The sequence below is a fragment of the Vombatus ursinus genome, unplaced genomic scaffold (genome assembly GCF_900497805.2).
Source record: "Vombatus ursinus unplaced genomic scaffold, bare-nosed wombat genome assembly UNPS02014779.1, whole genome shotgun sequence".
Lineage (NCBI taxonomy): Eukaryota > Metazoa > Chordata > Mammalia > Diprotodontia > Vombatidae > Vombatus > Vombatus ursinus.
The window spans coordinates 22452616-22478160 of NW_020954557.1; the positions used below are offsets into that span (position 1 = coordinate 22452616).

At 41.3% G+C, this 25545-nt stretch overlaps 1 protein-coding gene across 4 annotated transcripts; it reads right to left on the bottom strand.

Moving 5' to 3' along the window:
- Positions 1-1581: 1581 nt before the first annotated feature.
- On the bottom strand, positions 1582-24600 carry CUNH2orf88 (chromosome unknown C2orf88 homolog). 4 transcript variants are annotated; one of them, XM_027865652.1, is made up of 2 exons: positions 24567-24600; positions 1582-6876 (listed from the first exon to the last, which is right to left on the bottom strand). In XM_027865652.1, exon 2 carries the CDS (start codon positions 6713-6715, stop codon positions 6443-6445), a length of 273 nt encoding a protein of 90 aa, XP_027721453.1. In that variant the 5' UTR covers positions 6716-6876; positions 24567-24600; the 3' UTR covers positions 1582-6442. The 4 variants fall into 4 exon arrangements, with proteins under 4 accessions (XP_027721453.1, XP_027721452.1, XP_027721455.1 ...); XM_027865651.1 differs by lacking the exon at positions 24567-24600 and adding an exon at positions 23766-23830; XM_027865654.1 differs by lacking the exon at positions 24567-24600 and adding an exon at positions 20297-20326.
- Positions 24601-25545: the final 945 nt, after the last annotated feature.

Below are 25545 nucleotides of genomic sequence, written 5' to 3' on the forward strand. Positions count from 1 at the left end.
CTGCTTCTCTCTTTAATTTAAGTAAATGTGATGGAGTATTATCCACCTATAGTGATTCTATTTACCTATTTTTTTTAGAAAGCTAAGCCTTTCAGGTGGGATGAAATGTTTGAAAAATCTTTCTCATTTATCACGCATTGGCTTTTGATTTTTTTTTTCTTAGCCACTTATTTTTTAAAAAGAACAGCATTCAGAAGTGTGGTGCATTTCAGGGCGACAGCCAGTAACAGGTTCTTAGGACGGATTTCATATCCAATCAGTGACCCAGAAAAATGCCTGAGCTTGGCTCCAACCTGAAAGAGAAAGCCTTTGCCCTCGAGGTCATACTCTAAGGGGTGGCTTCACTTCGGTTAGCCAAACAGAAGAGGAAAGTACAGTAGTCGAGATAACTTTGTTTCTTCCCCCAACCTAGTCCCCTGAAACTAGCGACTAGTAGTCCTTTTAATCCAGAACTGGGGCCGCAATACAAAAGCAGCTGCCGACAGCGGGAATACTGTGGCAAGCTATTTCTTCCGATCTCAGGGTCTGAGGCTGGGGGACTCTGACCTGGCTTTGAGACCCAGCCCCTCTTGGTTGTTCACAGTTTGACATCAAGGCTGACTCTGGTGGAGTTCCCAGGAACAGGGGCTGATGTCACACACAGCCTGGTCCCTATAGAAGGATCAAATCCAGAAGATGAAGTCAGATGAAAACAAGAGAGCTTTTGTTCAAGATAGGCCTTTGCATGACTGGGGTTGACAGAAGAGCAACTAAAGTCATAAAAGCCATTTTGGAAGGTGAGAAAGGATGGAAAAGAATGAATGGTACGTTCCACTGCCAGACTGGAGAGGCTTGAGTCAGAGTACTGCAGCTTTATGATCAGAGGTCCATTCTACTAGGGAGCACGGTGGATAGAGCGCTGGGCCTGGAGTCAGAAAGACTTGAGTTAAAATCCAGGCCCAGACACTTCCCAGCTCTCTGACCGTGGGCAAGTCACTTAGCCTTTTCTTGCCTCAGTTTCCTCATCTGTAAAGTGGAAATCATGACAGCACCTACCTCCCAATGTTGTTGTTAGGATCAAATGAGATATTTGTGAATATATATATGTACATGCACACACACATCATACACACACACACACACACGTGTGTGTGTGTGTGTGATAAAGGGGCTGTATAAATGTTAGCTATTTTTCTTCATTCATTTTGTCAACAAGTATACTATTCCCCCTTATAATAAGTTTCATATTTTTAGAAAGCGTCAGGGCTGAGACTCAGAGAATGACGGAACAGGAAGGGCATGTAGGGGTCATCTATTCCAGTTCCTTTCATTTTAGCTAATAGTTCACAGCATTTTTCCTCCAAAGGATTCATAGCAGTGATGTGGAAAACAGGCTCAAATATTATTGGTACATATTTAAATTTTTACTTAGAAGTTCTTACAGTGGTCCTTCAGATGATCTTAGAAATTATTTTCAGAAGTTAAACCGATTTATACTTTTTTTGTAGGGGAGGGGGGACATGGGGTCATTTTTGCATTCCTGAAAGAAATGTGAAGTCCTTTTAGGTTAAAGACAAATGCCAAGCACACAACTAGGTTGATTATTTATTTTAATTGAATAAAAGTTTGCAACTAGTTAATGGCAACTGAATTTTATTGTACAGTTTCAAAGAAAATTTTCACAAAAATACTTGTAAAAATATACTTATCATATGTATGCTTCAGTAATGGGGAAGCAAAGGAGCTTGCCAACGAAACAAGAGTTTTACAAGGTAAAAAGCAGCCAGTGCTTGTGAGTAAACACAGTTCCTACTCAGGCACACAACTACAGCCTAGGACAAATGGTATTGCTTCTATTTAATTATGAGAGAAAAGAGAATTATGTGGGAACCGATTTTTTTGGATAGCAGATCTCATTTATAAAGTGTCCCTGGCATGTCTAGTTTCTAAAAACAAAAAATATATATAGTAACATTTCATTGTCTCAAATCCAATTCCAGTAAAATGTTAGTGTCATGTGATAGGAGGATCATGCTACTTCATTTATTCTTCATGCTACTTAAAAATAACAGTAATGCCTTTTATGACTAACTATCCTTACAGCGTTCTTTTGGGGGAGATATCATAGCCTCCCTTTCACTTTTCCTCCCCTCCAAAATTGTGCTTTTAGTGCTAATGAACCAGGGGCAGTTTGTAAAGAGATGCTAAGGCAGTTGAGAATTGAGGACCTTGAGATCTTAGGTAAGTGATAGGAAAGGTGGGAAAATGAGCATATTGAATATGTAGACACATGGTGGGTTGGATAAGTGAGGAATTACCATATTTCTTTGGGCACTGTGCTGTTCCCAGGACTGTCATTTAAGTTGTTTTTATCAACTTGATATGCCTCTGCCTTCCCTTGACATACACTGCCATGCCTGGATTTTTCTGAGTGAATGGGTTCATTCCAAACCCAAGTTTCATGAAATAGAAGATTTATATTATAAGTGACACAGGCTTGGGAGATGGAAGAAAAGAAATGCTATTCTGTGCCCTAAACTTACTGCCTTCACTGACAGCATAGAAAACTGCCTCATCTTCAGCCAGACTGCAGCATCTGCACCCCTTCCCACCCATCCCCTTCTAGTTTCATCACCGTTTTCCTTGTAACATATCAATGCCCAAGCCCGAATTGTCTCTTCCTTCGAAGCAGTCAGTAACTCACATGCCTCCTCCTGTATGTCTGTTTCCTTCTCCAAGGACATATGAGCCCGACTTCTAGGATGGGTTGCTGTTGGTCTGCTATCATGTCTCTGACTGACCTCATGGGGTCTAGAGTTGGAAGGAGCCTTTGAAAAGATCATCTAGGCTAAGGTGTTTGCTTCACAGATGAGGGAACCAAGGCCTAGAGAGGTGAAGAGACTTGCCTGAGGTCACTTGGGTAATGAGCCAGGATTGACATATGGGTCCTCGGGCCCCAGATTCAATGTTGCCCCCACCATATTGCCTGGGAGAACCAATGAAGGACAGCAGACCAGTATGAATGTATGAAAGAAACCAAATAGAGTAAAAGGACAAGTCTGCTGCAGAGATGATTGGTCCATCTTATAACTCAGCCATATTATCCATTTTATATTTAATAGGAGGTGGCCTCGAGAAGCTTCTATGAAAAAGTGGCCTTGAGAACCAGAGGAATCTGAGGTGCATAAATAAGGTTGCATTGTCTGTTGGTAATTGTGTATGTACACATGCAAACACATACTGGCCAACAGCGGTAGACCAGCAGTACGTGTGTTGCATATAAACAATAACTGAGTGACAATACAGCCTTCCTTATACACCTCAGATTCCTCTGGATCTCAGGTTTCTCAAAACTGCTTTGTCAGAGAAGCTTCCCTAACCCCTCTCCCATGAAATATAACATGTAGATAATATTGGAGAGGCAATCTGGTCAAATACAGAGAGCCCTGTATTTAGTCAGAACATGAAGATTTGAATCCTGACTCTCCTCCTTTATACCTGTGTGTCCTTAGGCAAATTACTTCATCTTCCTGGGTTTAATTTCTTCATCTGTGAAAATGAAGGTTGGCCTAGAATGAGCTCTAAAATCCTGTGGCCTGTGGAGTTACTTGTGAAGAGCCCCATTGGGTCAGTTCATGCCTGTTGTATTGTGAAAAACACCTAGGAGGAAGCTCTCTCACACTGTACTGCAATACGGCTCAGGGCTAAGGATAGGGATTGGATTTTTGGATAATTCTTGTCTTGGAAAGGCATTGCCAACTGTTGCTCATTTATCATCCCAGTTGCTAATTTTTTTTTTTTCTTTACTTGCCCACCACAAAACCAGGGGACTGAAATAAATGCAATAGTCTTGGAAACTGTGAGATCACAGAGGTGGACCCAAAGTCCAGATGGATATAAATACTGTGGGGAGGGATTATATTGTGTATATGAGTGTGAAAGGCCATTAAATAGCTTTGTCTGGTTGCCACAGTCTTCATATAGCTATCTCTTTATGTATCTATATAAATACACACATGCATATATGAGTGTATATATATATGTGTATATATATATGTATATTTTACCCATTTCTTAGACTAGAACTAGAAAGCAAATTTTATCAATTTCTTGACATTCTTCAACTTTCAAGGGCATTGTGGGAAAATGAAATGATGTATGAAAACTAAATATGTTCTGAATTTCAGATATATATAACATACTAATTAAAAGCAGCAACTCTGAGGCTTTGGTCCGACTTTAAGCATGTATAACTTTCTACATTTTTTCACCAGGAATTTACCATTATTGGAAATATTGTTATCAGCTGGAGCTGAGGGACATTCCATTTAGCATCGGACCCACAAACCTCAGCTCCTTCCATGAACAGGAATCATCTACGTTTCCCTTGATTTTAGCTATAACAGTAGGGAAAATGGAATGTTAAGAATCATACATTCCTTAAAAAAGGGCCTCGGTGGTGTACTTTTTATTGATCACGGGTCCAAAATGCAACTGGACTTAATGCACAAGATGATATCAATAATAAAGGTGACTTAGCACTCATTTTTAAAGAAATACACTAGGTAGGGTTCTCTTGTGTTGAAAGTAATATTTTTTTAACTGAGTGGAGGTATCTTTTTTCTTTTTTTTCTGGCTGCTTTGCCATGCAGGATACATATATTGTTATTTATATGCTATATCCTCCCTTTCCTTCTCTTTAGACTTGGATGAGGGAAATGGAAACAGTGGGAACACTAACAGCAAGTCTGTGGTGGCTCATTTCAGTGCTAGATTGCAGTAAAGCATGGCCCTTATCTACTCCTGTATGGTTAGTCCTAGAATTCATACCCAGTTTTTATTACAATGCTTTAAACAAATGACCTGAAAAACGTGTGCTTAAAGAGACCCTCCATTCCCTCCCCTATCCCCATGAAACCGAACAGGGAATAAACTTGCTAACAAGCTAGTACTCCGAACACTGGAGTTGGCTCCAGCTTAGACTCCGTGGGTATGACCATACAAATAAATGATTCATTCTGAAGTTTTCTTGTTAAGTTTTTGGTAGCTGCTCCCTTGGAAAAGTCTTCGAGGGTTTTGCCATAAGGTGCTCACTCATCAGGATTTTAGTTTTCAGAGCCAGGTCTGTGAAAGTGACAGAAGGAAACAGTTGCAAGGAACCCAAAAATACCACATCAGCTTAGGCTAATGATACTATAACTTAGGTCTCCAAGTCCCCCACACTCTACTCTTTTAAGTAGAGAAACATGTTCATTTATGCTGACAGCTATAATCAAACACACCCCACAAGATAAACTCATACCTTCTCTAAAACAAATTACTGGACCCACCTGGCAAACATCCAGGCTAGCTTTGTAGGCAAGTAGTGAGGAGGAAACAGCTTAATGGGTTTTTTTGTTTGTTTGTTTTTAAAGATTTAAGCTCTCAAGGCTTAACATCTCATTTATCACACTAGCCAACCGTAATCCTTTTGGGAATTTCCTTGATTTCTAGACTCAACAGAAGCCGCTAGAACAGCAATTAGGCAGGGCTCTAGGGGGAAGATGAAGGAAGTCTGTCTGCCTTGGCAGACATTGAAAACAATGCAAATTCAACATCAAGACTGGTGCCCCCCAGCTGGGGGTGATATAACCACCTGCTCATTCGATTTTAGCATTTACCATCACCTTAAGATTTGATGTTTACCACCGTTTTAGGATTTGAATTATACATGGGGTGTCCAAATGATTTGATGACCTGGGGGTGTGGGATATGCATCATAAGGAATATGGTAGTTTAACCCTGCCATTGAAAAGTTAAGGGCTTTTCTTTAATGTGTTTGAAATCCTTCAAAAATTCAAGCATCACTATTTTCTCATGATAAAAAGCACATAGGTTCTCTTTAGCTATCTATTTCTGGAGCAAACAAAAGCCGCCCATGAGTGGGAAAAGAGGCATTCTTGCTCTAACCAGCCCCAAATGTGGTGTTGTTATGGGAACCTTCCCTTTCATATTGATGATCTTTGCCTGTGCAACAGTCAGGCATCATTAGATAGTAGAGCTAAAAGCATACATAAAAAACAACGGGCATGAACAGTTATGTTTTTTGTTCTTTGGCGATGCTGCATGGAGTGACAGGCCCATCTCATGATTGTAGGAGAGCAGCCAGATAAAATGCATCAGTGCTACAAGACCCCATGCGGCCATTTAAGCTACATCAGACTACAATCCAAGGCAAACAAAGCAGAAAACAAACATTCTTGACCTAGTGCTGATCACAACAGATGTTTCATTTTTAAAATACCCTCCTCTCCCATCAAAGCAACTTTGGTACCAACATAAAAGATATTTTACATACAGCTGGAGTTCTATGTAGTTAATCACACCAGTTTTTGCTTTCTTCTGTATTTGGACTAGCACCAATGTATGCTATTTAAACCTATAGTTTCACAGAGTCATCCATTCTAGAGTGAGCCAGGGAGCCTCAGGGCACTGCCTCACTCTCAATGTATGGGATGTCCCCATACCTGCTGTCATTGGCCGCCCACTGCTTCACTGCTTCATCCATGATTTCCTGGGACAGACGATGGGCGTACTCCAACACCACTACCCTGGCAGAAGAATCCTGCACAACCTCTGTTCTGACAGAAACCATCAAAGGCTTTTCAGTTAGAAATCTCTCCTCATTTTCTTGTCTCTTCTCAGTTGAGATTGTGTTTGGAAAAGGGAAAGTTTGCTTTGACTTTATGCAGCCCATAGTAATCAGGAATCAGACTGAGGAGGAGAGAGATGTCCACAGCTACTTTAGCAGCATCTTTGGAATACTCTGATAGGTATCGTGATTGATAAACCAGTGATTTTCCTCCTAGGAGCAGAAATTGACAACTCCTTTCACCACTCTTCTCATTTGTGGTTTATCTGTCAAAAGAGCAAGGGTGCAGTTTGAGGTTACAAAATGCTCAATGACTAAACATTATTTGGTTCTCTAACACCTGTGTTACTTTTACAATGAAGAGTTGATAAGATACAGAAATGACTTATTTTGCAGATAGAAGGAAAATAGACTTTAAGAGTTGGGATTAAAATTTTTTTGTAATTATTTGTCATGATAGTAAAGACATTAAACTTTAATTATGGGCTAATTGTTGTTGTTGTTTTTCCTTTTTCCATTAAGCAAAACTGGATGCTTTTTAGCTGGGGGGAAGTTGTTGATGCTATTGAGGGAAAAAGGAAAAAGTTCTTGATTTATAGACACAAAAATTTAACCCTTTCATCCTTGTCTGCAACTAGGAGGAATGCAGCTTTTTTTCTATTAAATGTTTGGTGTTTTTGTGTTTTGTTTTTTTTTTTTTGCTGATCATATCCTATAAAGCACAGCATCCATGCAAGCCAGATACTAAAAGACAACAAGCATTGGCTATTTCTGACATAATTTTTGGGTTTTTTTATTTTTGATAATTTTGTGGAGAAAATGTAAGAGATTGGTAGTTGGTTTAGTGTTTTGATTTTTGGAGGGGAGGTGCAGACCTGTGATTTATTTGGAGGAGAGAACTACTGGCTTAGGAGAATCAATGGATATAAATCAGCAACTCATTTGTCTATATAGTCTTAATACCAGAGGCACTGAGATGTAAATTTACTTGCCTAGAGTCATAAAGTTTCCACAGATCAGAGTCAGAATTTGAATCCAGGTTTTGACCCCCAGATAGCTCTCTATCCACTAAACCAGTACTTTTCAAAGACCCTTTTCAGGGAGTCTTTGAGGTCAAAACTATTTTTATAATAATACTAAGACATTATTTGCCTATTAAAATATTCTTCTCTTTTCATCTATATATCTGCATTGGGTCAGATTTTCTCCCTATCCTTCAACTAAAACAATACATTGCAAGAGACTTACTGCAAAAGTAGTAATAATAGCAAACATTTATATAATGCCTACTGTGTGCCAAGTACTATGCTAAGTACTTTACAAATATTATTTCATTTGGTCCTCACAACACCCATGAAAAATAAGTGCTGTTATTATCCCCATCTAACAGTTGAGGAAACTGAGGCAAGCAGAGATTAAATGATGTGTCCAAGGTCATACATCTAGTAAGTGTGTGAAACTGGATTTGAACTCAGGTCTTACAGACTCCAGACCTAGCACTCTATCTACTTAGTCATTTGGCCACCCCTAATGAATATGAGAATCTGTATGCTATAAGCCAGATATTAGAGAGATTTACAAAAATTGTAAAACAATGGCACTAAAAAAGTTTTCCATAAAAATGTTATTTATAAAAACATGTAATAGATTTATTATTATTTTTGAAAATTAATAACTAGTTTTAAATATTGAGTGGAGTTCTAGGATGATACCTATTGATAGGGTTAACCCACATAAACAAAAAGTCCTTTGGGGTCCTTAATAATTTTTATGATTGTAAAGGTATCCTAGAACCACTGCACTAAGTCATGCCATCTTTCATGTTTGTTTAGCAGGTAAAATTTAATGTAGATGATGTGTTCACAGAATTTCAGACTCCTCAGTGGCCATCTGGTCTAATTAACACCTGAGGAACTCTTTGTGTTAGGAAGTTTTTCCTTACATCAAGCCTAAATTTGCACTTCTGCCCTTTGCTCCTAGTTCTCCCCTCTGAGGCAAAAAAAAAAAAAAAGTCTGATCCCTCTTTCAAAAGATAGCCCTTAAAATATTCCAAGACAGTTGTCTTGTCTCTCTTCCCCTCCCCAGCTCTGCCGTCAGTTTAAGCTTTCTCTTTGGGCTCTACATCCTCTGTTCTTTCAATGAAGCTCCTTGAGGACAAGGACTCTTTCGCTTGTGTTTTTGTACACCCAGAGCCTGGCCCAGAAGAGGCACTTCATAAAGCCTTGCTTGATTGCTACAGCATGAACTCAAAGCCCTTCACCATGTCTGCGTGTTCTCTAGCTTAGGGATGTCTTTAAAAAATGTGCCGCGAAGAACCGCGAAGAATGCTGTAGGTGTAGTCTCACTAGGGCCAAGCAAGGAGCCTAGTGATGACCTCCTTCCTCCGAGTTATCCCTCTCTCTTTCTATAGCCTCAAATCCTTCTCTCTCTTGTATGTGAGGTTGATTTAATGCCTTTGTTCTCCTGAGCTTTCAAACTGCAGTGACAGCCCATGAGAGGACTGATGGGGGGGGGGAACACCATCTGGCCCCAAAATTTCACAGATGAGGAAACTGAGGGGAAGTGACTGGGCTGAGGTGAAAAGGTAGTAAGTAGAAGAGCTACAATTTGAACCTGGATTTTCTAGGTACGAATCTAAGTCATTATTACCTTGTTTCCATGGCGCTGCAGGGCAGAACAGGAGCCATGGGTGAACACAGCAGAAGCAGATTGGGATTTAGGAGGAGGAACAAGTGAAAAATTGAAACGGTTACAAAATGGATTGGGCTGCCTCAAGAGGTAACATTTCCTGTTAGGTGGCTTCTCTTTCACGTCCTTATATGTCACGACCTGTAAGTGGAGGCTAGGTTGACCAACCACCTTCAGGATTTTATACTGGGGATTTATGTTTCAGGGTAGTTGGGCTGGATGACCTCAAAGGTCCCTTCCAACTCAGATTCTGAGCAGCAAATTACCTTCTCTCATTTGGCAATATTCTCAATTTTTCCATATTCTCCTGAATATCTAAATCTTTGCCAAAGATTTAAGGAAAAGAAACTTAATTGCCTACAACACAAGTCATGATTCTGAATCTGATAGTTCTAAAAATGTATGTTGAGAAAAAACTCAGTTGGGTTCCCGGTTCCCATTTACCACCCCTGCTCAAACCCCAAAGGTAGCTGGCAAAGAATCTATGACTGGACACAACAAGCTAAGCACAGGTTTGTGTGTGTCTGTCTAATGACTGAGCCCTGTCAAGGTCAGGCTTTGTGTAATGCTCTAACTTCAGATTTTTAAAGTGAGCCACAGGAGTTGCTAAATTCTCCTTATTATACTAAACATGTTAACTGTACTCAATTATAGTAAATTATTCCCTTTTGAGCTTATTTCCTACATAAGGATTCTTTTTTAGCCAGTTATTCTGAAAGAAACACAGATAATTTTTTCACAAACTTGAAATGAAGTTACTGTTAAAACCCAAGGTGTCGCTTATCTTCAAATACTATCAAAAAGCTGTCATCCTGGGCTACTGAAGGAATGTGGAATTTTTAGCTTGTAAAAGAAAAAAAATCTGACATGTATATGAAAGCATAGCCTGTAGAGAACAGCATGATCCAAAGTGGATGCCAACCATGTGATCCCAAAGGGTATGTGGATTAACCTAATGGAAGAAGAGTGACATCCCACAATAGGCAATCATTGGCTTATTTCCAGTATCATAGCCTCTACCCATTATCCCGCAATACTCCCTCCCTCTGCTTCCCCCTTCCCCTCCCTCCAAGATCACCTAGGTTGCCAGGCTCTGCACTCTGGGGGGGTGCAGAGGCCAGTGAGTGTCCCCCCCATGTTTGCTGGGATAGAGTGAGCAGGCATGAATGGGTTGTGAGCATTGTCTTTCCCCACAAAGGCCACACCTCTTTACAAAGGTATACCCCCATTCTTCTAGTCACCCAGGTTTGCAACTTCAACGTCATCCTTAACTCTTCACTCCCCCCTCACCCCACATATCAGTTGTCAAATCTAGCCGTTTCCATCTCTGTATCTTGTATGTGTCCCCTCCTCTCTACTCAGCACCATTACTGCCCTAATTCAGGCTGTCATCATTTCTAGACTATTACAACAGCCTCTTGAAATTGATTTCCTTGATGCAAATCTCTTCCCACTTCAAATCATACCCTCCATGTCACTCCCCTACTCAAACTTCTATTGCCTCCAGAATCTAGGATCAAATATCTTTATCTCATCTGTTTAAAATTTATCTTTTCACATCAAATTATGAGGTACATAGTTACTAGTACAGTAGTATACGTATGTAAATTCATAAATCAGTAAATTGACATATTGGGTAGTTGATGCTTAAACACTTTTTACTGCAGCTGTGCATGACCCCAGAAGTTTACAGGGCACTGCTGCAGAAGATGGAGTAGATTTCATCTGTATAGTATCAGAAAGCAGAACCAGGCCCAACGGGTGGAACTTGCAGGGAGGGAGGGTGATATGACTGACAGGGCATGGGACTGGGAAGTTAAAAAGACCTGGCTCTGAATTTCAACTCTGCTACTCACTACTAACATTGGACAAATTACTTATCCTGTCTGGGCCTCAGTTTCTTAAACTGTAAAATGAAGGGATTGGAGAAGGTCCCTCCCAGCTCTGTGATCAGCAAATCTTACCTCATTAATAAAAAGTCAATATGAGGAAGTTTCTAATGGAGCAGTTGAAAAAAATGAATGGGCTTCCTCATCATTGGAAGCATTCCCAGTTAGATAATTAATTACCTGTCAGACTCCTGAACTGGAAGATTGGACTAAACCTATCTCTAAGGACCCGACTTATCAGAGGTGTGCTGAAGCCAGCTCATACACACTCAAAACAGCTGATTGCTAAATTTTCAGTATGAGCTTTTACACCTCAGAAATAGGCAAACCCATGAAATTGGGGTTTGATTTATTTTGCTGGTTGTCTAGATTTAAGAAAGTCATGTTAGTAATGTTAAATAGTCAAGTTAATCTTAGGAGTATATGTGTACTTTTTTTTTTTGAGAACCAGTTGTTAATGAGCATACCACTGCTTCCAATACTGTGAAATTATCTCATGGGATCTGTGCCAGAACTTAAGAGTAAGAAATCCATGTTAGAGAACAAAGTATCATTCTGACTGACTTAATATTATCACTTAAAAGTACAAGGTGGCTCTGTTCCATTATCAGGGAGCAGATTTTCCTGAAAGGAAATGATTGGCAGTTACAGGGAAGCTGATTTCAGCTCAGCCTAAGGAAAAACCTTCCAACCACCAAAGTTATCCAAACAATGAATGGGCTGCCTGATCAGTGGACACAGTACACAGGGGAGAGAACTGACTATCAGAGAAGGATTGGTTGCAGAATGTTTATAGCCTGGAGAAGACAAGACTTGGGGGGGGGGGGGGAATCATAGCATTATAGATTTAGACCTGGAAGGGACCTTAGAAAATCAGATAGCCCAACCCTATCATTTTTATTTTGCAGCAGGCTTCAGATATTCCTAGGACTGTCAGGTGGAAAGAAGGATTAGACCTATTTTGTATAGCTTCTTGGGGTAAGTGAATAACTACAATGTGTGAAGTTCAATGACAGAAGAAAAACCACAGTCACCATATCTGGGGGATTAGAGAGAGGGCCACCAGAAGAAATCTGACTAAGTCCTAGGGCAACATTTTGTGACCTAACAAGGCAAAAGTAGACTTCCAACTCTATAAAGAGATTTGTATGGCCTTTACATGTTACTTGGCTGTATATTCCTACCAGCAAGAACTACACAAGGCATTATGTTTTTTGTTTCTGTTTTTCTTTAAACTTCCAAGCTTCCACCTAGAGCCACATTAAAAGTAGGAACCAATAAATCACCAAATAGATTATTACAGCTACTTGCATAATAGCTTTTAAGCTACTTGTAATTTGAGGTAAGAAGAATTATGTAATGGGATCATTTTATTAACCAGGTAAATCTTAAAGGAGCGTAAGGCATATGATAAGAATGTGTAGTCAGACAAAAGTCTGGAGCCCACTCCTGTACATGGTAGCGTAGACTTAACTTTGTGTAGTTCTAGAGGGCAGGCCTGGGGCCAAAGGTCGGAGCTGTCAGGGAGGCCTGGTACAAACAAGGCACACAGGCCATGGGAGTACATTAGGACCTGGCTGCAATTTCATGGAACATCTTGAGAATTAAAATAGAATTCCTGTTTTGAGGTATTAAAGTCCAAAATGACCAAAAGTATGTTGACATCATTGTTTAAAAGGCACAAATGAATTGATGGGTACTGTCTCAGGAAAAGCAAAGTAGAATGACTCTTTGTAGTGACTAACTAGTGTCATTTCCCTTCCTTGCTACCAGCATGGTACCTAAAGGAGTCATTAAAAAAAGCAGAATTTTCCTTGCAACCCCTAAGAACCAAGATGCTTTATAACTGGTCACAAAACATGTTTTTTGCTTATTTTTTTTAATTCACTGATAATGCAGAACCCTTAAACCAAAGCATAGACCCCACGGGTCTTTCTTACCTCAATTACCACATCTTAAAGGCCTTTCTATGATTATATCTTGCCCACCTTGCACACTGCAGCTCCTTAATGATTTCTTTTGGTAGTTTCAGTTTAAAAGTCCTGTTTTTGATACTGTCCTAATTAATTCTCAACTTTTAGGGAAACCATATTATGGTTTCCTACTTTATATTCTTACTGTAATTCTTCTATCCTGCTTGTGGACTCAGATCTCTAAAAGGGACCTGCCACTATCTGATGGCAAAACCACTTCTTGCCTAAATTGCCAGAGGCCCCTCCTCCCCATACATGTGCTAGTCAGCAGTCCTTCGGACACGGAGCTCCATATGCTGCACTCAGTATATACCTTTGGCATTACATAAATGTTAAGTACCACTGAGATTGAAAATTTTATGTATAGACCTTGCACACAAATGTCTGTAATCACATTTTCCCCTGATGAGTCTTCAGCCAAGCTAAGTGACTCCCTCCAGACCTTAATTCTATCATAGTCATATTCCAAATGGGAGTCTACATCCACAGGGATGTTGATGGCCTTGAGGCTGTGTGTATAGGTAGCAGTGAAACATGCAGATTAAAATCTCAGTAATCCAATCTTCCTTCAGAGAGTTATTTCCATGACCTAGGATCTGAACCACAATACCACACACAGGGTCACAACAAAGCAGTTAAGGGTGCTACATACCCACAGAGTAAGGCTCCTTCCTCACCTTCTGTATCACTTTGATATTACTGCTGTTTAGCAGACTACCTTCAACAAACAAGGAAATTCAAAGAAGCAAAAAGGGGTGGGAGGAGCCTTCACACGCCTGGCATTCCTCATGTCAACACAGAAAGCATATGCTAGCACTATGACTATACTTGTAAGCACAAGCTATAAATAAATGTTCTACTTTCAGTTCATGGGCCCTTCCCCTTGACCAGCTGTGAATCTAATGTTTGTCAATGGAAGGGAAGGCTCTGCTTTCATCAGCCCCTAGAAAGTAGGGGCAGCGCTGAATGCCTCCCCAAGCTACTCCCCCCAAAACAAGCCCTAGACATCATCACATCTGTATGCTCTCACATCTATTTTGTAGTAGTCTGGGCAGAGGTCACAGATGTGTATTACAGTAACAAAGGACCTGACCAGTAATTGTCTAATAGTATCACAACCAGCCACAAATGGCCATCACCATGCTACACATTATCAAGGCAGTTCTGAGATAAGAGTACTATAGAACAAGAAACATTTTGATTGGCAAGTTGTTCAAAAATTTTAGGTGAAAGTAGCTAGATAATGCAATATATAGACTATTGGACTTGGGAGTTAGGAAGACTTAAGTTCAAATATTGCCTTAATCGATAAATGACCCTGGTAAGTCACACCCTCACTCTGCTTCCATTCCTCACCTAGAAAATGGAGATAAGAAGAGCACCTACCTCACTGGGTTGTTGTGAGAATCAAATAAGATAAGTTATGTAAGGTCCTTTGTAAACCTTTAAAAAGTACTTAAATGCCAACCATTATTGTTGTTATTATTATAGAGATCAGCAGCCTCTAAGAAGAGATCCCTTTGGATTTTCATCATTAATGGAAAAATTTTAAATCCTTAAAACATAGTTAAGAGTCTAGAAGTTCTCCACAATAAATGGTGTGCCACTGTGCCTAACTCAATGCTGAATACTTGGCCAGTGCCTAATAAATATTGACCGATTTATTATTTTAAAAGGTGATTATAATCTAAACTTATATCTCACTGAAGATCAGCTGTGCTTTATAATCATTGATTCACTGACAGGCCCTCAACAAGAGGCTGGCTTACTATATGTGAAGGGGTTTGTTGTTTTTTTATAGTATTTTTGATAGTATTTTTATAGCATTCCGTACTGCAGGAAAAAGACTCCAAGAAATGCATTAACCATTAATCTAAGTCAACAGTCCAGCAGGTCATCTGGTTGCTTCCTAGGACAGTATGTGCCAAATACATATGAGATGTTTCAGTTTTCAGGCATTTTGTATACATCTTTTAAAATGGGCCAAATTTGTTGACTGCAACCATATTTTAAGTACTAATACACTAAATGCTTGGTTCAATTCTCATGGCCTTTTAGTTCACTTGAAAAAAATAGAATAAAACTGGCATATATGTAGTAAACAAGCAAAAAAATTAAAACAGTTTTCATAAGCTTCATATGACTTCAGGGCTACTCCTCAGACCCTTTAAGGAACTAGAAGTTAGAAGATCCCCTTACCAATAAAAACTAACATTTACAGAGAACGATGTAATGAAAATCATGCTGCATTTGAGAATCATGACAAACTGCAGAATTATGGTTATCCTACTTCCAAGTAGTTCACATGTCTACAAAGGGCCCATGCTTTTTCTCCTGATCAAGAGGTCTTTTGCACTTGCTAAAATACTAAAAGTGGCTTCCTGTGGAATGAATGGGAAAAGAATTATTTTTTTCAAAGATTTTTTTTAGGTGCTCTGTGAAAACACTGAACACTCCTGAACAGTAAGAACATTAAGTACTAAGCTACAAACAGCATCTCCAGTTGTCAGAGAGGGTTCCCCAGGCCACAGAGCCAGCAAACTAATTTACCTTCATTAGGTCCTTAAAGGAAGTAAATAAATGGATAAGGTAAACCTTTTCTGGAGATGTGACCGTCCACTAAGCCTTCTTTGGCTCATAGCCAGATTCTAGGGGAATAGTTGGCCTTAGAATCCTCTGCAAAAGTACCTGGACATAAACTAGGCCTAAACCATACTAGACTCCAGCAGGAAGGGGGAGCTCTAGACATGTTGTGGAAACAACTAGTTCTCTGTAAAGTACTTTAATGAAGGCTCTTATTCAAATATATTTTGGAGACTGGTACCTATCTCTTATCCTTCATCCTTTACCCCTGAAAAATAAAGCAGGTTTACAAAGTACATTATATACCAAAGCTGCTAGACTGAACAATAAGAGCATAGCAGAGCCATGGATAGAGGGGTTGGTCAATGGAATCTCACTGAGTTACTGAAAGTCTTATAAACACATACCAGGTCTTCTACTCAGCTAACACTTTTAAGAAAATGTAATGGGGGCTTGGCCTATGCATAGACTAACTTCATGGGAGGTTTTCACATATCTGGACTCTGTCAAATAAGAATAAACTCATGCTTTCTGCTGCTAGAAAGAAGTTTCCTTCTCTCCTCCTCCCTGGAAAAAATACACGCAGCTAAAAATGTAGGGTCTATTATGGTTATCTGAGAGTCACAAAAGCCACATCACAGCAGAGACTTAGCAACTTTTCCTACCAAAACAAAGAGGGCATGTTCAATTGCTCATAGTTGAGTGTAAAGAGAATTTTTTTCCAAGTGCCCATTGGTGGCAAGAGGGAGGGCAGAGTTTTCCCATCCCTTTACTCCTTCCATATTTTTGCCTAAATCAACTAATATTCATGAAAACATCTACTAGTTTAATACTTAGACAAAAGTTGTAGAGATGGTAGATACTTAAGAGACATGTGGTCCAACTACATTTTAAAAAAATTTTTATGCTATTTTTTGTTTCATGTTGCCTAAAATTTCCCCCATTCAAGAAATCCCATATAACAAAGAATTCTACTCCATTTTACAGATGAGGAAATTAAAAGACAAGGGAAGGGAATATCTTGCCCAAGGTAATGCAGATAGTACACAAAAGAGCTGGGATTTAAACCAACGTCCACTCACTCCCAAGTGACCTTATAAATGTCTTAGTTCTTATAGTACAAGATTTAATCCCCACCCCCATCCCCCAACTTGCAACCTAAAAACACCTGGCATTTGAGTCCTAGATTGTGACCCGCCCTGTGTAAGCTTACTTAATGACCAAGTCACTGCTACATCCTACTTTCTCCTAAATTCACTGGGATTGCTAGGAGGTAGGCTGACAACCAGAAATAGCACCCAACCCTTTCCCCTCTCAACTTCACTTTAATTCATAAAGTTGGATTTTTTTTTTTAATTAACCACTTGCAGAATGCAGAAATCCTTGATCCAAGCTGTCTATTCCCCTCCCCAAGCTGGTTCAGGGGTTTAACTACTCATTGATCCACACAATGTCCCCTCCCCCTAACAGTTTTCATTTATTGGGATATAATGTCTTACTCCAAAAGGGTGCTGGATTTGGAGTCGGAAAACCTAGATTCTAATCCTGCCCTATATCTGTGTGACCTTTGGCCTGTAACTTAATAATAATAACAAGAGGAACAACAATGATAGCTAGCATTTATAAAGCACCTTAAGGTTTGCAAAGTACTTTACAAATATCTCACACAACAACCTGGAGAAGTAGGTGCTATTATTATCCCCATTTTACAGATGAGAAAACTGAAGCAGGCAGATGTAATGACTTGCCCAGGGTCACACAACTGGTAAATGTTTTAGGATAAATTTGAACTCAGGTCTTCCTGACTTCAGGTCCAGCAGTCTTTACTTCACCTCCTAGCTGCCTCTAACAACCTCGACTTCCTCATCTAGAAAAAGAGGGGGTTGGACTGAATGACGGGACCTCTAAGGTCCTTCCCAGCTCTAAATCAATGATTTAGCTCACCCCCTTCTCCCTCCTGAAATTCGGGAAATAAAAAATAGCTGCTCTTCCCTAGAAGGACTTAGGCCCCTGATTTAGAACATTTCCTGGGACCATATGTCCCACATAGTGACATTATGTCTTACTGATGTTCTGGCTAAATGATAATATGGTGTCTGGCATATGAACGAGCTGATCTTCACTCTACATACTGAAAAGCATTTTATGCAAGGGCTGTGTGTTCAAGGAACAGACACATAGGAGGATGGCGGTGTCAGAACATGGTCATCATTGTTTAGTGGGATACAACTGGGCCATTCTTTTAATCAGTAGCTGAGGCTAACAATCTGGGCATGAATCAGAACTTGGATCAGAACTGGCACAGATCCCACCCCCACCCCATTCGCAATGCCACCTTAAAACTTAAGAGTCCCCAAACACTAACAATCCAGGGAATCATGTTCAAATTTCCTTCTTGTGACAAAGAAAAGGTTTATTCACTTTCCTATTACCACTGTATGGTTTTAGAGGCTTGGCAGTTTACCAGCACTTTGACATACATTATTAACTTAGCTGATCCTCTTAACACTGTCCTGGGTAAGGTACTACGTTCTCCATTTGGCAGGTAAGGAAATTGTGGCACAGACCTATTCTGGAAGGGTGCTAAGGTTATCTCTATAATCCTATAAGTTTTTTTTTTGTCTCATTGTTTTCTTATGACATCTCAGATGGGGGACAGTGTTGGCTGTTTAAGAGAAATGTGAGGATGAAAGAGACTGTAACAGCAGTCTTGGGAATAAATCCTCTTTTCCTCTGTAACTGGCAGGCCCACAGCATGAAATCAGTATCCCTCACCTCTCCCCAACCCTGAGATTTCATCATGCCCCACATCCCATAAATGAAGGCAACTGTTCTCTCAGAAGAGAGAACACACCTTTGCCACGTAAGAAAGTAGTCTATCTTTGTTCACAGCTGGTATTTCAACTTTAAAAATTTCAGCCTATAGGCAAAACACAACCTAATGCAACAAAACCTAGTTCAAATACAGGAGGCAATAGTGGGTCCCAATCACTAAACAGAAAGTGACATGTACTATCAGCTGCAATTGCTATATGAGGTGGCTTTGATTGACTTGATTTATGAGAAGGGAGAAGGAGTGTTTGTTGAAATGACTGTCAAAATAAAATATACTGTGTATCAATAGGGAAAAAATAAACCAAGCCTAATTTGCATGGGGGTTTCTCAGCAGTTTAGCAGAAACATTCCTTTAATTATGAGAGGGCAGCAATCAGTAAAGATGAGAGTATAGGTCTGGAAAACACCCAAAGAGGGGACTCTTCTTTTTTGTGTGTCCTAGATTACTATGGCCATGGTCTAGCAAAGCCTCTAGGCCCCTTCCTAGAATAATGTTTTTCAATGCATAAAATAAATGGATAGGATTGCCAAGGAAACCAATTTTACTGAAATACAGATAACAAAATGTTTTTTAAAAAGTTTGCAGACCTCAGGGTCTTGATTGAGATATTAAAACTAAGTTCTTCACTGGGTCAGATCAATGATGCAAGTAGCCCAGTGCTTCTGCCTCTGAAATGCCAACAGCGCACTGTCTAATGAGTTAATTTACCTGGAAAGTAGTTGGTCGCAGTGGATAGAGCACTAGCCCTGGAGTCAGAAAGACCTGGGGTTAAAATCAAGCCTGAAACACTTACTAGCTGTGTGACCCTGGGCAAGGCACTTAACCCTATTTGCCTTAGTTTCCTCATCTGTAAAATGAGCTGGAGAAGGAAATGACAAACCACTCCAGTATCTTTGCCAAGCAAACCCCAAATGGGATCACAAAGAGTTGGACGTAGATGAAAAACAACAAAAATTGTTTTATAAGCCGGTGGCATTTCTTTGACTAAGCTACAAACACCACAAGACCAACAACAGTATATCTCATTACTTTTAAGAATTCCATATAGTAGACACTTAATGCTTGCTGGGTTGTTGGAATGGATTAATAAAGATTACAAGCTATCCCCACACCAAGTTACTGCCAATAGTTATTTGTTTCAAAACCCACAAAGCCCCAAACAGTAGTAGCAGGCTCAGTTTCTTATTTAACACTTACTTAATCTTGATTCCTTGTCCTCTCACTTGTCATGCCATAGCAGATCCCAATTAAGCCCATCCTTCTTGTTCTACTGAATTCCACTGGAGGAAGTCAAACTGCCATGTTGCTTGGGTCCATAACAGACTCAAGTTATTTAAACTCAACTGGGTCCTCCCTATTATATGGCAGTCCTTTCATACTTCCTCCAGTGGTTCTTCTAAACTTTCTCTTCTCTCCTCACAAGCTCCTTAGACCACTCTCGTCCCCCCCAACCCCACCCCTTTCTCTGCAGAGGGCTTCTGCACTTAGAAAATCAAGGCTGTCGTGAGCATCCTCTTCTGTTCTACTTCAAACCCCAAAGCCCCTGTCCATTGCCCCAGAATTCTCCTCTACTACTCTAGTTTCTCAGGGAAAAAGTGGCTTTCTTTCCTGGTGAGGTCAAAGCCCCTATTCATGCCCATGATCCCATCCCATCCAGGATAATGACCACTTAATCTCATGCACACATCTCCTTCATCCTTAAAAAACTTGTACTTACCAAATCCGGCCTCAGACACATAACACTCACTAGCTGTGTGACTCTGGGCAAGTCACTGAAGCCCATTGCCTAGCAAAAAAAAAGAAAAAAGAACAAAGAAAAACTTGCACTTGATCCCTGTCACCCTACATTTCTTTTCCCCTTTCACAGCCAAACTCCTAGGAAAAGTCCAATGCTTCCATTTCCTCACTTCTCAACCCTTTGCAGTCTGGTATGGGACCCTAATCCTCAAATAAACTTACTCTGTCTGAGCTTAAAGTAATATGGATCTTAACTGATAAATCCCCCATGGCCATTTCTTTGTCTTCCTGCTATGTGACCTGCCACTTGGTTGAAAACACCTCCAGGCACTTGTATCATTCTTGACTCTTTCCTTTCCCTCGACACCCCCTAGAATCAATTTGTTGCTAAAGCTTGGCAATTCTGCCTCCACGATATCTCCAGCATCTTTTCTCTTCTCTCTACACATGTAACCGCTATTCTAGTTGAGTCCTTCACCATCTCTCACCTGGATTATTACAGTAACCTCCTTTTTGGTCTCTCTGCTTTCCAGTATCTTCCCTTTTGCCATCTGTGCTCCATATACATCTACCAAAATATACTTCCTAGTAACAGATCTGAACACATTCTTCTGCTCAAAAATTTTCATGAACTCTGGTGCCTCCAGCATAAAAGACAAATGCCGCAGCCTGGCTCCAACTTACCTTTCCAGACTTATTTCACATTATTCCCTTCCTCCCCTTCATGTAGTGTACGTCCCCACCAACTCCACTGATTCTCAAATTCCACAGGCTACCTCCAGGCTCTATGTTATTGAACGGACTGTTTTGTGTCTGGAATTCACTTCCTCAACTCACTTCCTAGAATTTCCAGGTTCCACCTTCTATGAGAAACCTTTTCTGATCCACCAGTCAGTTCTCTCCACCTTCAAATTCCCTTGCATTTACTTATCTTTGTATGTGTTGTATCTCCCCAGGAGCACATAAGCTCTTTAAAAGGGAGAGATGAGGGGGAGTGATAGACTAACTTATATTTGTGCTTGTATTCTGAGCCCCTAGAACAATGCCTTGTACACAGTAGGTAGTTGATACATATTAATGTAAATTCACTTGGTGCATTCTACTTAAGATAACATACTGGTGATATGTGTGTGTGTGTGTGTGTGTGTGTGTGTGTGTGTGTATGTGTGTATACACACATTTTTGCTGAAACTAATATCTCTTAAAATTAAATTTTACTTAAGGATCTCCAAATGTCACAAGTTCAGAAAATTTCCATTTATCATAGGTAGATTGGCAGTATTGACAGAGGCCAGAAAGAAAGTAGTACTATCAACTCCTCATCTGTAAAATGATGATGGATTAGAAACCAGGGTGGGGAACACCCCACATGTGGCCTCAAGGTCGAAGGTTCCCCACCCCTGGATTAGATAATCTCTAAGGTCACTTCCAACACAAAATCTATGATGGAATGAACTATTTTGTTTCCATCTTCTTTATCATCATCTTCATCATCATCATCAAATAGCTGTCACTTATAGAGGACTTAAATTACAAAGTGCCTTGTGTATCTTTTTTTTCATTTGTTCCTCCCAAGAAGCCTGTGGTATCGTTGGGAATAAGAGGGAGGTAGATTTAGACTTGGCAGCTGGGTCGCACAATCAATAGAGTGCCAGGCCTGAATTCAGGAAGACTCATCTACCTGAGTTCAAATTTGACCTCAGACACTTACTAAATGTGTGACCCTGGGCAAGTCACTTAACCATTTGCCTCAGTTCCTCATCTGGAAAATGAGCTGGAGAAGGAAATGGCAAACCACTCCAGTATCTTTGTCAAGAAAACCTTAATGGGGTCATGAAGAGTCTGTCATAACTGAACAACAAAAGATTCATACTTGAACACCCTATTCAAAGAGCTGCTTAATGGATTTATGTCAGTCTAGAAGGAAGCCTGAGGAGTCTATGCCCTATCTTCTACAACATTTTCATAGGCATTGATGAAGGGAAAGAAATGATCAGATCTAGTGGCGATAGTTAATAGGTTAAATGAGAGAATTAAGACTTTAGAAGTTAGCAAGTTGGAGACAACTAGCCAAAACTCACAAGATGAAATTTCAGTAGGATGGGTAAATACGTTTAAGTTTCAAAAACAAATTCTCCAAGTAGAGAAAGAGCATATTTAGCTTAAGAATAGTTCATATTAAAAAGCTTTGAGGGTTGCAGTTGAATAAAAGCTTTCTAAGAGACAACAGTGAGATGTAGCTACTAAAAAAGCTAAGACCATATGCGGAGTAGTAAATTTAGTTCTGTGCATTCACTTTTAAAGAGAGATACTGACAAGTTCATCCAGAGATGATCCGATGAATTGTTGAAGAGACAGTATAATAATTGTTTTTTAAGTATTTGAAACACTTATAATATGGAAGAGGGATTAAATTTATTTTGTGTCCCTCCAGTTAGACCAATGAGTAGAAGGACAGGAGGGAAAATTTCAGTTTAATGTAAAAAAATTTACTAGTAGCTGTCCAAAAGAAAAGAGATAGGTAGCCAAAAAGAAGTGAGCTGCCCATCATGGGAGGTGTTCAAACGAAAACTGAGTGGCTGGTCACTTGTCAGTAATGTTATAGGAAAGGATTCCTGTATAGTTTGACAGTTTGGATAAATAATTTTTGTATCAGGGAAGATCAGAAAAATGAAACGTTTGTTTTTTTAAATTGTTTCATAAATTTTCCCCAAGACTTGTTGTTACTTAATCTTCCATTTTCTCCTGATGAAAGCTTATTGTAGAGCACCTTAAAGTTAACCCAAAAGAAAGAATAAAGAAACAAGTAAATGATATTCTGGTTTATATTCCATTATCTTAAAAGTCGATTTTTCATGCCTTGGTACTACTAAATTGAAACATGCACCATGGCAAGCAATCTATGCATCAGTTTCTAACAAATGTGACATATTGAAAGAGCGAATGCAATGGAAACAACTCCCAAACTTTCACTGTATGTGTGATGCATAGGATGCGGGCATTTCCCAGGACCACCCCCAAAGGCTGATGAATCAGCTAGATCGGCCTCATTTTCCTTCACATCTGCATGGCAACTGATTGCTGGATCTGTCTGACCACCGTCCCCACCGAACAAACTGCCAACAGCCTCTGACCGTATCCCACCTAACGCATTCAATGCAATCCTCAACAGCTCTGCCACACGAATAAAATGTTTTAGTACCTAAAGCTTTGTAGATGTAAGATGCCTCCTTACAGGAAAAGGAAGGGGCATCTGCAGAGTACTGTGTAACCACCCTTTAGTGCCAGTGTCTGGGGGGCTCGGAACCACCCGGGGCCCGTGCACCCGGCCCTCCGCACCACCTGCCTGGCTCCCTGCCCCGGACAGATCAGCGCCGCCAAGTTGGTGAAGACGGACGGAGGACACGGACACACAGACACGCGCGCGCGCGCTCCAGATGTGCACTTACTCGCCCGCGGCCCGGACAGCTGCTGCAGGGGCGTGTGGGGGGGCTTGGGCCGGGCCCCGGGGAACCCCGTCTGCGGCGCGCTGTGTTCATAGCGCTGGGTCGGGCTGGGCCGGGCCGGGCCCCTGGGCCGAGCTCCCGATCCCAGCCAGGGCCAAGGGTCTGTCGGCGTCACGGGCGGAGAGGAGGGAGGGGGCGCCCGGCTGGGCAGGTGGGCAGGGAGCGAGCGCAGCAGCTGCAGCCGATGGAGCCGCCGCCACCCGTGCTGCCGGCGCTGCCCCAGGCTCAGACGAACGGCTGCGTCTGGAGGACGGGGCGTCCTTCTGCCCGCACGGGCGCCGCCCCCGGCCCGGCCCGCTGTCCTCCCAGCTCTCGCCCGGCGCAGGCGGCAGCGGCCCCGCAGCGCAGGTGGCTCCTGCTCCGTGCGCTCCGGGAGCGCCCGGGCCAGCCAAGGCTCTGCAGCGCCCCCTGCTGGGCCGCGACGGGGGCCCACGGTCCTAGGCTGCGGAGCCTGCAGCGAGCCCGGGGCTCTGGGAGCGCTGCCGGCGCTGCCGCCTCTGCCCCGGCTCGCCGCCCCGGCCTGGGCCTCGTCCGCCTGGCTGCAGAGGAAGCTGACCGCAGAATTCGGGAACACTTCCCATCCCATCCACCTGGCATCCCACACCCTCGGCCCACCCACACCCACTGCAACAGGTGAGTCCAACCCCTCCTCCCTCGTGACTTTAGAAGACAGTTCTGGTGGCATAATGAATAAAGCAAGGAGACCGGGAAAGCCCGAGTTCGAATCCTGCCTCAGACACTTACTTACTGGCTGTGTGATCCTGACAAATCACTTAACTCTCTCAGCCTGTTTCCTCTTCTGTAAAAGAGGGCTAATAATAGCGCCTCCTTCAATGGGTGGTGTTAGATCAGATGCGAGAACACGTGAAACCCTTTATAAACATGAAAGTACTATATAAACGCTAGTTATTGTTATCATTGCCAAGCCTGTCCTGGCTGTAAACTCCGTTGCAGAGGGTGACCTTCTCAGGAGGAAGACGAGCAGGCACAACAGAGAACTAACCTTGAGGATTTGGAGTGTTCGCTACTATTCATTTAGATTCAATGCAACACACATTTGTTAAACACCTACTGCGTGCAAGGTGTAAAGACAGAACATGGTACAGGGGACAAAGAACTTGATTTGGAGTCAGGGGGCCCGGGACACTTACTTTTCTGGGACCAAGTTTCTGAATGTATGAAATGGGGTAATCCCTAAGGCCTCTTTGAGCTCTCAATTTATAAACTTTTGATATAAAAATGAAAAAAAAAACCCTACCACTCTCAAGAAATTTATCATCTAATGGAATGCAGAAGAGAGGGACTCACATGACTAATAAAAAGGAGAATGGGCCAAAACTCCAGATAAAGTACTCTGACAAATCTGAGGAGGGAGAGATCACCTCCTTTTCGAGAAGAATGGGGAAGCGGGGGCAGAAGAGTCATTTGGGAAGAGTTGGCCTTGGCCTAGAGAAAGACAACAGACAAGCTAATGGAGGGGGCATTCTTAACAGAGACACCTAAGCAAAGGTGCCTGCCAGAGGGTCTGACAAGAACTCGGTAGAGAATGGTTCAGTTTGGGACAATGAATAAAGGCAGAAAGGTAGAATCAGAGAGAGCTGGAAGGGACCTTGGAAGGTCATGACCCCCCCCACTCCTTCATGGTAACAGAGGATGAAACAGGCTCAAAGTCATTTGCCCAATGTCACACACTCCAAGCTTTGGTACCACAGTGATGCAAATC